General features: G+C 42.5%; 1 protein-coding gene across 1 annotated transcript in view; it reads right to left on the bottom strand.

Moving 5' to 3' along the window:
- Window positions 1–5,984: 5,984 nt before the first annotated feature.
- The window catches only part of XPR1 (xenotropic and polytropic retrovirus receptor 1), a 141,703-nt gene continuing 135,340 nt past the window's right edge, over window positions 5,985–12,347 (bottom strand). The window contains exons 14-15 of the mRNA XM_080908461.1: window positions 9,237–9,458; window positions 5,985–6,581 (exon numbers count right to left, since the gene is read on the bottom strand). Coding sequence (XP_080764587.1) covers window positions 6,521–6,581; window positions 9,237–9,458 — 283 coding nt within the window. The 3' untranslated portion in view covers window positions 5,985–6,520. The remainder of the gene's footprint in view (window positions 6,582–9,236; window positions 9,459–12,347) is intronic.

Below are 12,347 nucleotides of genomic sequence, written 5' to 3'. Positions count from 1 at the left end.
AATAAAATCAATAATTCTTTAAAAAAAAAAAACAAAACTAAGAACTCAGCCAGGCAGGGTGGTACATGTCTTTAATCCCAATACTTGGGAGGCAGAGGCAAGTAGAAGTTGGGGTCAGCCTGGTCTACAGATCGAGTTCCACTGACCCAGGGATATACAGAGAAACCTATCTTGAAAAACAAAACAAAAAAAAAACCAAAGGAAACAAACAAATTCCCCCAAACTACCCTCCACAATGCACATACAGTGCCCTTGTGGAAAGTGTGGGAAACTGGAAACTAGGTCAGAAAGGACAAATTGACTACTATTCTCATAACCTTTGAAGAAGGTTTAAGAAAAAACAAAACAAAACCAAACCAGAAAAAGATACAGATGACTAGAAGTCCAAGGACTTTGGATGTGTCTGGAGTGGGATTCTGGATTGATCTAGGGTAACAGATTCTTTTGCTCTAGGTCCTAATTAAAATTGCCAGCTGTTTCACATGTGACTGCAACAATGTGTATTTGGCAAGTAGGGAAGTCACAGACACAAATGCTATGCTACAGGAAAATGGTGTGAGGCTACAGGGGTCCGTACCCACTTATAGCCTGCATGGAAACAGGACAAAGGGGTAACAACAACTCTAAAGGCAAAGGCTCTACTGCTCAGCCAGCACGCTATTCCCTCTTGTCATGCTGGACACATTCCTCTTAGGAGCAGTTACTTTTGTAATTTTGCCTAGTCAGACCTCAGTAGTACTAATCGACCCAGGAACTCAGCAGGAAGAGCTAGGTGCCTCCCCACCTTGGAAATGGACTTAGAAGCAACAAGGGTCTAGCTCACTAGCATGTGACACAGTGTCTCATTAAACGCTGAACGTTCTTTGTATAAAAAAAGGACAAAACTTCCTGGACTGATGTCATTGGTTTAGATAGAGCCTTTAAAGAAAAAGGCAATTTAAGATTATTTTATTTGAGGGGGCAGGTCCCCCCTCCTCCCCACCTCTCTCTCTTACCCAAGTGGCCCAGAACTATGCAGCTGGGGCCTATCTCAAACTCATAGCAATCCTTCTGCCTCAGTCTGGGGATTATAGGTATATCCCACTATGCCTGTTTTCTTCTTGTTCTTCTTCAATTGCTTTTGAATTTAGTAAATTATGTTTTTCTAATTCACTATTGTAAGCTGTTTGTGTTAGGCCTACACATGTTAATACGAAGGGGAATAACGACCAGGAATCCAAGACACAGAGAGAAAGCACACAGTGACACAGACCACTCACTAGTGATGAGTCAGCACACTGTTAGAAAACAGAGCTTGTAATAATGAAAAAGGCCAGAGTTTTGTAACCAATCACTTATTATCTTTTAAAAACACATAAGCACATTAACTTTTTGCCTTTTACACCATCTAGAATCTATAGAACAGTACCACATTGTGCATTTAACCTACTTATCCAGAAGGAAACTCCACGTCATAAGAATTCTACCCATAGAAGGAAAAAGGAGACAGCTAACAGCAGAGTCACAAATACAACGTGAGTCCAAGCAAGCATTGATTCTTTGACGTCACCTTTTCCGTTTACCAGAGTGGAGAGTAGGAAAGAAAGCAAGGGTGCACACGGGGCAAGAGTCACCCACAGAGGACCAATCACGATCATAGATAGTTACTCTTGACAACTACAGTTCAGGGAGTCACTGGACAGCATCATTTGACCAACACGGTGTGGAGGTGTGTGTGTGTGTGTACAGAGGGAGAGGGTTTGAAGGAAAAAAACAAGTTTCACCCTAATTCCCTCCTAAACACTCTTCATTGATACATGCTTCTGTGCTAGCCCAGAAACCCTGCATAATGAATCTTCACAATGTAAGAAAGCTTCAAGGGTTTTGGTTATTTTGCAACTGAAATAGGAGTGGCTTACAATTTTATCTTAACAGTTCAAAACAAGTAATAAGGTCACAAACAGTCCTTCTAGTGTTGCCAGGGACAACAGGGGAAGTGCAGGCAAGAACTTTAGAGAGAGCTTTGGAGAGACAGTGAGGTGGGACCCCGCCCTTTCTCATAAGTCCACATCTGCTCAGCAGTGCCGCTGGCTGCCCTCCGCCTTGTGGTGGTTCAGATGGACAGGAGTCAAGTGGAAACTAAGTTCAAAGGTACACAAGATGAGACTCAATCAATAGACACTGAAATCCAAGGCAAACAATAGGTCAGTTGATTGTCCTCCATAGGTGGATGGCGCCGTATAAAAAAACTGAAGCTGGCATGAGTTTAATAAAATAAACTGAAGGTTTGCTACAAGAAAACATATTCAGTTGTAAATTGATATGGTTTTCCCCACTTCAGGGGAAACTCATCTTGTCCCCCTCACTTCCTTATCCACGGTAAGAAAATATATTCTGAAGGTTGTTTCTAGGGGGTAGGCAACTCTTATCAGTTTTGAAAGTTCTTGTAAGAAAGGCATCATGGGCTACACCCACCAGCGCTTTTTCTCCATCAGATGGACTTTGTACTCTCTAGCTTCAGCTCTTGCAGGTCTATTGAAATGTTTTTGCTTTTTAAAGAACATTCATTGAGTAGAGTGTGGTTAACACTGGCTAGAGGGCTGATTCCTAACACTGAATACCACAAACTGATACTACAATATAATCAACTCTATCTCACATGACCATGTGTTCCGGCATTGTATAAACTTAAAACAGGCAGGTTGGGAGCTTTAACATTCAGTATCATGATTGATACCCGAAATGCAGAAATTCATGTTTAAGTGAATGATCAGCAAAAACCAGTTAGAAAACAGATTACCATTTTCAAAATTCACCCCAAATTTCTATTTTCACTTGATCAGTAATGACACTGGCTCATCAGAATAGAGAAAAATATGGTTTCTGTAGAGGGGCTCAAGATTCAATATGATCAACATTTAGTCTAAGAAGTTACCTTAATCTTAGATAGCAAAGTGTATTGTTTACAGTAAAAAGTCCCTATTAAGAGGGAGGCAGATTTTATTAAACTAGTAAAAAACAGCAACCCAAAACATATTTATGAAATAGTGTAATCACTTCTGAGAATCCCATGGTTTTAATATAATAATGTCACAGACAGTGTTATTTCTAAATCCTTTTCCTTAGACTAAGAAACCTCTGCAGCTACTGTTTGGAAAATTGAATTTTGGAGTAAAGAACTATTCTTAAATAATGGAAAGTGAGAGAAGTGGAGGCAGAGGGGCGGGAAGACACAGCTCAAGTCACATGACTTACCTAGTGCCTTGTTCCTGCTGCCAAGACCCCAGGCCCTCTGTGCCATATACGAAGCTCTTCCGTCACTCTGACTCCATCAGTGTGCTTCTGTTTGCCTCAGTTCTACTCTTGCCTTGCCTTAGGTCCAGCTGTTCAGAAAGCAGGGGATCTGGACACCACCCATTAACAAGCAGCTTCTAGTACTCAGCTAAGAGATCTCATTTAGAAAGGTGGGGAGTCATGGCTCCTAGGTAGGGCATCTTCTAAGAGTTCATCTGGGTTCTTGCTGAGCTACTGACTTTCTTTCATACTGTGTCCCTTTTTGTTTAAAGGAGTCTAATAATAGGAGCCTGAAGACAAAAAGCCTGCACATGGCCATTACACCAAACTATGGGGTTGGCTTCATCTCTGATCACACCATTGCCTCCATATGGGAGGGCATTATCAATACTCACTGATTTTCGAACAACAAACTGCTAATATCTTTTCACACGGCAATGCTTTCTATTGAGTATGAAATGGAAAGTGGACTTTAGTCTCTTTTTATTTCTTTTGGGAGTATTTTAAGCACTATTAAAAATGGGGTCCTTCTCAAATAAAACTAAAATGAAGAGTTCTTAGGCTACAATCAGATAAGTTTTACCTCTGGTTAGTATGTAACATGACAATGGTATGTTCCATGGAGGGTTTCAGGGTACAGGATTATCCAAGAGCACATCAGCAGGACACTGCTCACAGTGCCCAGGGCAAATGAAACTGAGGAAAGAAAAATTCACACTGCCTCTTTCAAAGAAAAACAGTTAATGCATATGTTGTTTCCTGAAGTCTTCTGATGGAGTAATATCTTTAGAGCTAGGAGGAGATGCAGCTGGACCATCTGAATACACATTAGGGCATCTGCCATGGTAAGCTAGGCAGCATGGAAGCCTCACTTCTGAGTAGTCAATAGGGCAGATATCAGAAAAGGAATATGAAAGAAATAATACTGATTAGGGTCTGGAACCCTGGCAGGCAGAGAAAGACAAACTGGCATAAAGACATCAAAGAGTTGGAATATCAGGAGTCAACTGTGAGTCTGTATCTCAACAGGCTCACTACCAGAGAAAGAAGCTGACAATTCACAGGGTTCTGGATACACAGTACCACTGATTTTATTTGTACAAGAAATGACTGGTCACTGAACTTTTCTGTATATTCCTAATCATTACTGCTGATACCTCAGAAACCAGTGAAACCCATCCCCAGCTTTAAAGTACAAAACCCCAGGATAGTAAGGAAAAAAAATTCTAAATAGAAATAATGCAACCTTTAATCTACCAAGGGTCTCTAAATTGGTACCACTGATTATTATAAAGTATACAGTTTATTTTTAGTTTTGCTTTTATTTTAAATAAATGTTTGCTCTTTAGTTTTGGAGCAAGGGACATGCTTGGCAAAATACAAAAAGCAACAGAACCTACAACACTGAGTGAGCTTTGGGGAGGGGTGCTGTTAAAAATCTCAGTTCAGAAAGGTGAAAAAAATGGAACTTTGTCAGAATAAAATGGAAGAAACTTTCTAAATGGAAGCTGATGAGTTAATCAGTCGGAGTTTAGCAGTGCAGCAACTTTAATGAGTTAAGGGTTGATACACAGGAGGAGCTAAGGGCAAATGGAGAGTTAAGGGGCAGTAGCCAAGTTTAAAACAAGTAAGTGTTAACTGCTGTTTTCCTAACCAGAGGTTTCTTTGTCTGAAGTTAAATGGACAAGGGCACAAGTGAGCAACCTTCATAACTCTCCTAAGTGGGACTTTCATCTAGATCTGAGGGGCAGGGCTGTTTGCCCTTCTCTGGTATTTATATTAATTTAATTGAATAATGGCTGTTTCTCAACCCCGACTGTGCTGGAAAGACAATCAAGGGTCTCAAGAATGCTGGAGAGTCACTACTACCAATGATCTATATTCCCAGTGCTGACACATACCAAACTGGAAATCAACCCTTTTCAAGAAAGTCACGTGCTGTATGTTTTCAGGCTTCTCTAGAGAATTTACAAGGAAATTGGCTGAGACAAATTAGTAAAGATGGGTATTTATAACTTAAATTTTCTAAGAAATATAAATTTAAAAGTATGACCAGGTGCAGAGGCCCCAAATTTAAAAGCAGGTCGGGAAGGAGGTAATAAAATTCAACATCAACTTTTAATACAGCTGGGCTTAAAAATGGCCACCAAAAGCTTTTGTGTCAATATGAAGGAGGAAGGACTTGTTCTAGATGCTCAAAAATAGTTCCCACAAAAGACTTTTAATTTGATCAAATTCTGGCTGAAGTAGATGAGGCCAGAGGGGGAAATGTCTGATGACGTGTGAGGAGTCTGAAGTAGGCCTGTCGTTCCATTTGGTCAGTAACAACTACACTTCTACATGCAGAAGCACATGGCAAGACTTCACTGCTGTAACTGGTGTATGGGTAACTGTATCCTGCACTTGCTCCTAAAGAAGCAACGGTAAGGACCTTTGCTCTGAATGTCCTGCAAGTGGGACACCTGGTCATGACAGTGATGCTTGGGACTCCAGAGCAGCAACTTAAAATTTAGCAATAAAACTTTGGCTTACAGTGAAAACAAATGAAGGGGAAAAAATCAAACTGGTACAAGTTGTTTCCTGAAAGAGGGATGTGGGCTTGACCCTCAGCAATGCCAGCTAGCCTTAGTTCCTCCTGCCTCACTTCATAAATAATGAGAAACTATGTAACAAATACATCATATTCCCCACCCACCCAAGCCCTCCCCAGATGAGAAAAGTCACATCGAATTAAAAGTAGCTCTGTGGAGGAGGTGCTGCTCCAAGCTGCACTTTCCCACAAGTGCTGCCAGTGCCTCTGCGCTGGCTACGGCAAAGGGAAAACTCTCCATAGAAACCGACAGAAAATTTAAAAACCGGCGTCCGGTTTTAAACAGTCAAAACCGGGCCCGGCAATGCTGTTATCCCACGCTGCGCATCAGAGGCTCCTTCCAATGCTCGTTCTTCATCCTGATGGGCATCTGTATCTTTGTGATTGTAAACAATCCGTAAGATATTAGGTTTTTGTTCCTTAAAACATCTTCTGATTGGCAAAATGAAGTGTTTGTTTTAAAAATAGAAAATGGAGATTAAACCAGAGGAAAGAAGCACAGAAGCTTGCTCGGAGTCCATAGGACTCGATCGGAGAGCCCGGGAACGTGTTCTGTGCTCTCTTGCTCTCAGCTGGAAAAAGGTGCTGGAGGTTGCGTTGGTCAAGGAAAGAATTGTAGAGAAGGAAACCAAGGATGTTACTCAGACCTCAGTGAATTCAAGTGTTAGCTTCGTCGTCTGTGTCTTCTATCAACACCTTGGTATCTCGAGCCTTGGATCTAGAATAATCAGAGGAAATAAACTGATCAGTATGCAGTCTGGTGTGTGTCTAGTCTTCCCACCACCAAGCTGCACGTTACACAGGAACTATCTGCTGCGTGGTGAACAAGTAGAACAGCAGTAGACTGTGCTTCAACACACAGAGCTGTACCCAAAACAAGAATCTGAGTTTGAACACTGGCTACCAAGTGATAACCAGAGCATCAGTTAAATGTTAGTAACGCTGATGTCAATTTCACAACATTTAGGAGGCTGTGCAGAGATCTCTGTATTATATAAAAATGGGATTGGGCAACCAAAACTTGTGAGCCTCAGGACGAAGGCAGTGTCTGTGACAGAAGATCTGTTACTTCCACTTGACAGATGGGGAAGCTGACATTCAGGAGGCTGAAGATGTGCAAAGGCTGCAGGAATCCATGATGTCAGAGCTGAGACTCAGATCTCACTTTACATTCCCTGCACTCTTTGTACCATAAACCTGTTCTTCTAAATGCCTTCCTCTGGCTGCCATCTAGTTTCCCTTTAAACACCTGAAATGAACAGACTTATCACCAAGGAGCCTGCCTCCCTCTAGATCAGAAATCGTGTTTACACTGCCCTCTGCTGGTAGCTATGAGACCTTCACAGTGAGGAGCTCTGGCTTGCCATTGAGGCTAGCCACCTACTCAGCACTGCTCTCTCACCAAGCCGCTGCTCCTGCACCTACCTGTCAGTGCCTTCCTAGACACAAGTACAGGCTGATTCAATGCTCTTCCCACTGACCTCCTGTGACTTCTGCTACTTTACTTTTCCTTCTGCCTAAGACTCAGTTTCCCGTTTTCTGCTTTTTCTCTTCTCTATTGTTTCTTTCCAGAAAATCCTCACTGTCTAACTAAAGCTCTGGCAGCCCTGGTCTTCTGTGCTCACTGGGCTATAGCACCTTCTACTCATCTCCTCTATGCTCCTTTTAGTCTAGGCCTTTGCTGTCCTGTACTTGGCAGTGGCCTCTAAGCTGTCTTCTGGCCTTCCATTTCTCTCCTGCCGCTCTGTGCAGTGCCAGCACAATCTCCTTTTGTGTCGCTCTCTTTGGAAGAATATGTGTTGCAGTAAAAACAACAAGGTGGTAACTTTTTATCCCATGCTAGTGGCAGCTCCCGTAAGGCTACATGGCACCGTGGAGCATCTTTATCTTGGTGGCTCCACACCACTTCTAAGTACTCACAGACTCTGGCTTCTTTTGACCCAGGCTTGGTCTACTCCACCTGTCCCCGTCCCCCCCCCCCCCCCCCGCTTCTGTCCTGGGTGGTCCATGACCGCCCCAGTGTGTTGTTTTCACTCACACACATCTCATTCCACAGGCCCTGTGTACCCTCACCCTGTGTGGGCAACAGAGCTGGAACTTAGCTCCAGCTGCCTCTCAGCCATTGCTTTCACACACTGGCCTCCACAGCCCGGTGAAGTCACGACTCGACAATCAATAACTTATCAAATGGTTTATATGTTAAATTCTTAATCTGCAATCCCTCTACACAATAAGCTTACAACCAGTTAACAAAGATATAAACTGCCCACCTAGATAAGACTGACCCATAGAAACCCTTAGAAATAATCATAACAACCTCATCCATATAGAGATGCACAGAGAGAAACATCCATGTCTGCTTCCATGTTGCCTCCTCCTGAATCTCTGCTTTCTCCTCCTCTTTCCGATTTTCCAAAACTCTGTCCCCGCCCACTCTCTACTGTCCTTGACATCAACCTACAAATATGTTTTGTTTTGTCTTTTTCTTTTTTTTCCCTACGAGATGAAGCTTGCAGTTTTTGTTTCTTTGTTTCTGAGACAGGATCTAGTGTATACCAGGCTGGACTCAAGTTTGCTATGTAGCTATGACCTTCCTGCTTCCACTGTCAAAATGCTGGGCTTACAGGTGCGGGCCACCATGCCTGGCCACTCTTTGACAGTTTAGATGAGCACACTCGGTTATATTTTCTCACTACTGTTCTGAACACACACATTTCTTTCTACTCCTCATTTTCACTGGCACAGCCTTTACCTGATTCAACACCCCCTTACCTTCAGAAAGACATCCATCTTAAGTCTTTCATCTCTTAACCTACTCTGCTATCTATTCTCTTGACACTGAGTGCAGTCACCACATGTTTTACATTTACTGTTACCTTTAGGAATGCAATGCAATGGCCGATAAGAGTCCTGGTTACGTATTTAATAAGGTAGCTTCTACTTGCTGGGGTCTTTCTGTGATGATACTGGGTAAGTTTCACAAATAATGAATTTACTCTTCTTAATCTCCCTTGAACTACACATACATCCCAATGTACAGAAGAGTGGTAACAGAGAAATTAAAAAATTTGGTCAAGGTTACACAAATGACAGGATTTCTAAACTAACCTAAAGGTCATCTGCACAACAAACATGTCACATTCAAGAATCAGGTAAGGCCTTTCCCAACAAACATTTTCCTATGGCCTTTTACATTCCTACTTAATACACTGGCATTTCTCATGTGCGTATGAAGATATTCCAGATATGATCACATGGATGGTTTGTTACAACTGTCTGGAGAGGAAGCTGAATACCAGCAGCTCCATCTGGTCCAGTCCAGTAGCTTCTTAGCCAATGCTACCTGCTGCTAACATAGGAGTGCTCTACATACTGGGAAGCCAGGCGAGGCCGGCGCAGGGATATGCTCTGGTTGTACTTCCACGACCGGTTCTTTTGGCGGTTTCGCACCCCATCCTCCTGGTCCATCATCTGCTCAAGTAGTGTCTGGTCATCTGCATTGAGGGGGGCCACAGAGATGTCCCGTACAGCACGGAATTCACCACAGTTATTTAGATGTTCATTCTCCAGGCGGAAGAAGTTCCATACAAATCGCCTAAACAAAATAGGGTAAGTACTTTTATGTTATGATCTGAATATATTACTACTGATAAACCTCCAGGAGGCTCAAGTTCCTACTCAGTGAGGAGGAAAAAACAAAATAAAACAATTACAGGCTAGACTATTAAAATCAAAGAGACAGCTAGGGACAATGATTCAGTCAGGAAAGCATTTTCCTCATAAGCATGAGGATGAGTCTGATGCCCACCTGTGGAAAGCCAGGCACAATGGTGTGCTTTTGTAATGCCAACAGTGGCAAGATGGGAAGCAGAGACATGCAGCTCCCTAGAGCTAGCCCAGGCTACCTGGTGAACTTCCAGGCCAATGAGAGGCTCTGGAATAAAGGAGAAAGGTATCTGTGGAATGACATTTGAGTGTGTTCCCTGTCCCGCCCCCTGATGCACACCCATACAATAAATAAAATGGAAGAGAAAGACCCAGAATGAGGACTGGAGGACAGGTGGGGGGGGGGAACAAGAGTTGATTTTGGAATATAATTTTTCTTTATCCAGCAAGTTTATTAATTTATTGAGTGCTTATTAAAAATGAGGAAGTGGCACTGGATGACACAGGTGGGTCTCTGCCTTTATTCCAGCAGTGGGGACAAGTGAGTAAGTAATCAGCTGTTAGGTACCCTGCAGACCTGATAGCCAAGAAAAGCAGCCCAGAGTCCCTGTCTTAAGACTGCTTGGGGAAACTGATTCTGACAGGTGGCATCCAACAAAAGTAGAGGGAGACAAACCGAGTTTGAACCCAGATCCCAGAAGGTAGCAGGAGAGAAGTAACTACTGAGGCTTTCACTCTGGTCCCCATGTGGCAATGCAAATGGCATGTCTATGCTTCACTCACACACACAGACACATAAGACAATCTTTAAAAATGGCCCACTTTCAGAATTGGGACCAGATACATGAGTTGAAAGGAAGAATGGGGAGAAAGGAGATTAGAGACAGCCAAGGATGCAGAGTGGATTTGGGTCTTAGACCTATGTACTTGGGGAAATGAAGAAGGGAGGAGATCTGACTGACGGACAGACAGACAATCTAGAGAAATCAATGGCATGATCAAATGAACACACTCTTTCGAGGGGCCTCCTTTGTCTTTAAGGTTAGCTTGGCTTCCAATCCTATCTTATTTCAGGCCATGGGTGTCCATCCTAGCTCACAGGAATACTAGATAACTATCTGAAACTATCTTTATATGCTCATTGTGTAAGCTATCTTCATGCTGAAGAGTTATAGGGAGGGAGACCTTCGCTTTCCCCCAGTACACCTAGAACATAACTTTAAAGATTTTTTTTACCCTCACAGGTACTGTTTACTTATTTCTCTCAGGCTATGTAAAAGACTGAAATCTAGGTCAGTGGGATGGCTTAGCAGGTGTGTGCTGCCAAGCTGGAGGACTTGAGTGCAGTCACTGGGACCCACATGAAGGAGAAAACCAATTTCCACAACTGTTCTCTGACCTCCACATGTGCATGATGATACACATGTATCCACATACACATGCACATTTACATTTATTTATATATATTATACAAGACAATTAAAACTGTGCAATTAAAAAGAAGTATAGCATATACCTTAAAGTTTGCAGGTTAGGATATAGGTTGATTATAAAAATACATTGTGTAACTGCTATCCTAAAACATGAAAATACATTACTACACTGAATGTCACCTCTAGGGCTCGCTACCAACTTCTAGAGGGCACATTTGTAGCAGTTACTTAGCTCTGTGATCTACCTGTAACTGATTGTGTATACCGAATGTGACAGGAATCAGCATTTTTTCTTCCATATAGACAGTCAGCTGCCTCACGTTTAATGTTCTCTCTTAACTTTATGGAGCTCCTTTTGTCAACAGGTGGTGTCATGATACATACGGGTCTGTCTCTGGATGCCCCATTCTATTCCAGTGCACCCTTTGTCTAACCTCTCCGGACATGGTGCACTGCCTTTTTCTTTCTATATGACCAGTCTGCAGCTCAGAATATTACTTTATGTTTCTTTCAGAATAGTCTTGCTATCCTTTGTGTATCTGTATATATTACAGAGCTGCCAAACTGCAATTCCAGCACTTGGGAGGGAAGCAGCAGGATCAAGGTCAATCTTGGCTGCATAGGAAATAGGAATTTAGGCTGGGTAATTTAGTAAGACCCCCCCCCCCACACACACACACAGTCACACTCTACTTTAGAACTGTCTTGTCAATATTCACACATGTACCAATCTCCTAATAGAGTTGTTTCTGGGTATGTTAGTGAGCCTGTGTTATTAATTGCCCAACCAGGTATTGTTAACAATGGGCCTTCCCACATGTAACAGGACCTTTCCTCTCATTCTATTATTGTGTTAAATTACATCAATTGATTTTTGAACACTGGTAGTTTGAATGGGAATGGCTCCCATAGGCTCACAGATTTGAATGCTTGGTTCCTAGTTGGTGGAACTGTTTAGGAAGGATTAGGGGGTCACTGGGGATGAGCTTTAGGTTTCAAAAGTCTATGGCCAGAACCAATCTTGCTTTATCTGCCTGCTGCCTATGGATCAAGATGTAGCTCTTAGATATTCTTCCTGCACTGTCATTGCCTACTGCCATGCTTCCTGCCATGATCATACACTGCCCTCTGAAACTGTAAGCAAGACCCCAGTAAGATGCTTCCTTTTATAAGTTGCACTGGCATGGTGTCTCTTCACAGTAAAAGAACAGTAATTAAGACAAATATTAAACCCTAATTCATAGAGTGAAGCCAAATTTTCAAGTATTAGTCTTTTTAGATACTATCAAATTCATTGGCTGATGTGTTCAGGATTTCTGCAACTATGCTACAAGACAACATAGTGACAGCACAGGATCCTTCTGGGAGTCTCCTGGGAGGCTCAG

Source organism: Micromys minutus (assembly GCF_963924665.1).
Source record: "Micromys minutus genome assembly, chromosome: 1".
NCBI classification, from domain to species: Eukaryota; Metazoa; Chordata; class Mammalia; order Rodentia; family Muridae; genus Micromys; species Micromys minutus.
The sequence above is the reverse complement of the archived record's forward strand: the minus strand, read 5'-3'. Positions and strand labels throughout refer to the sequence as shown.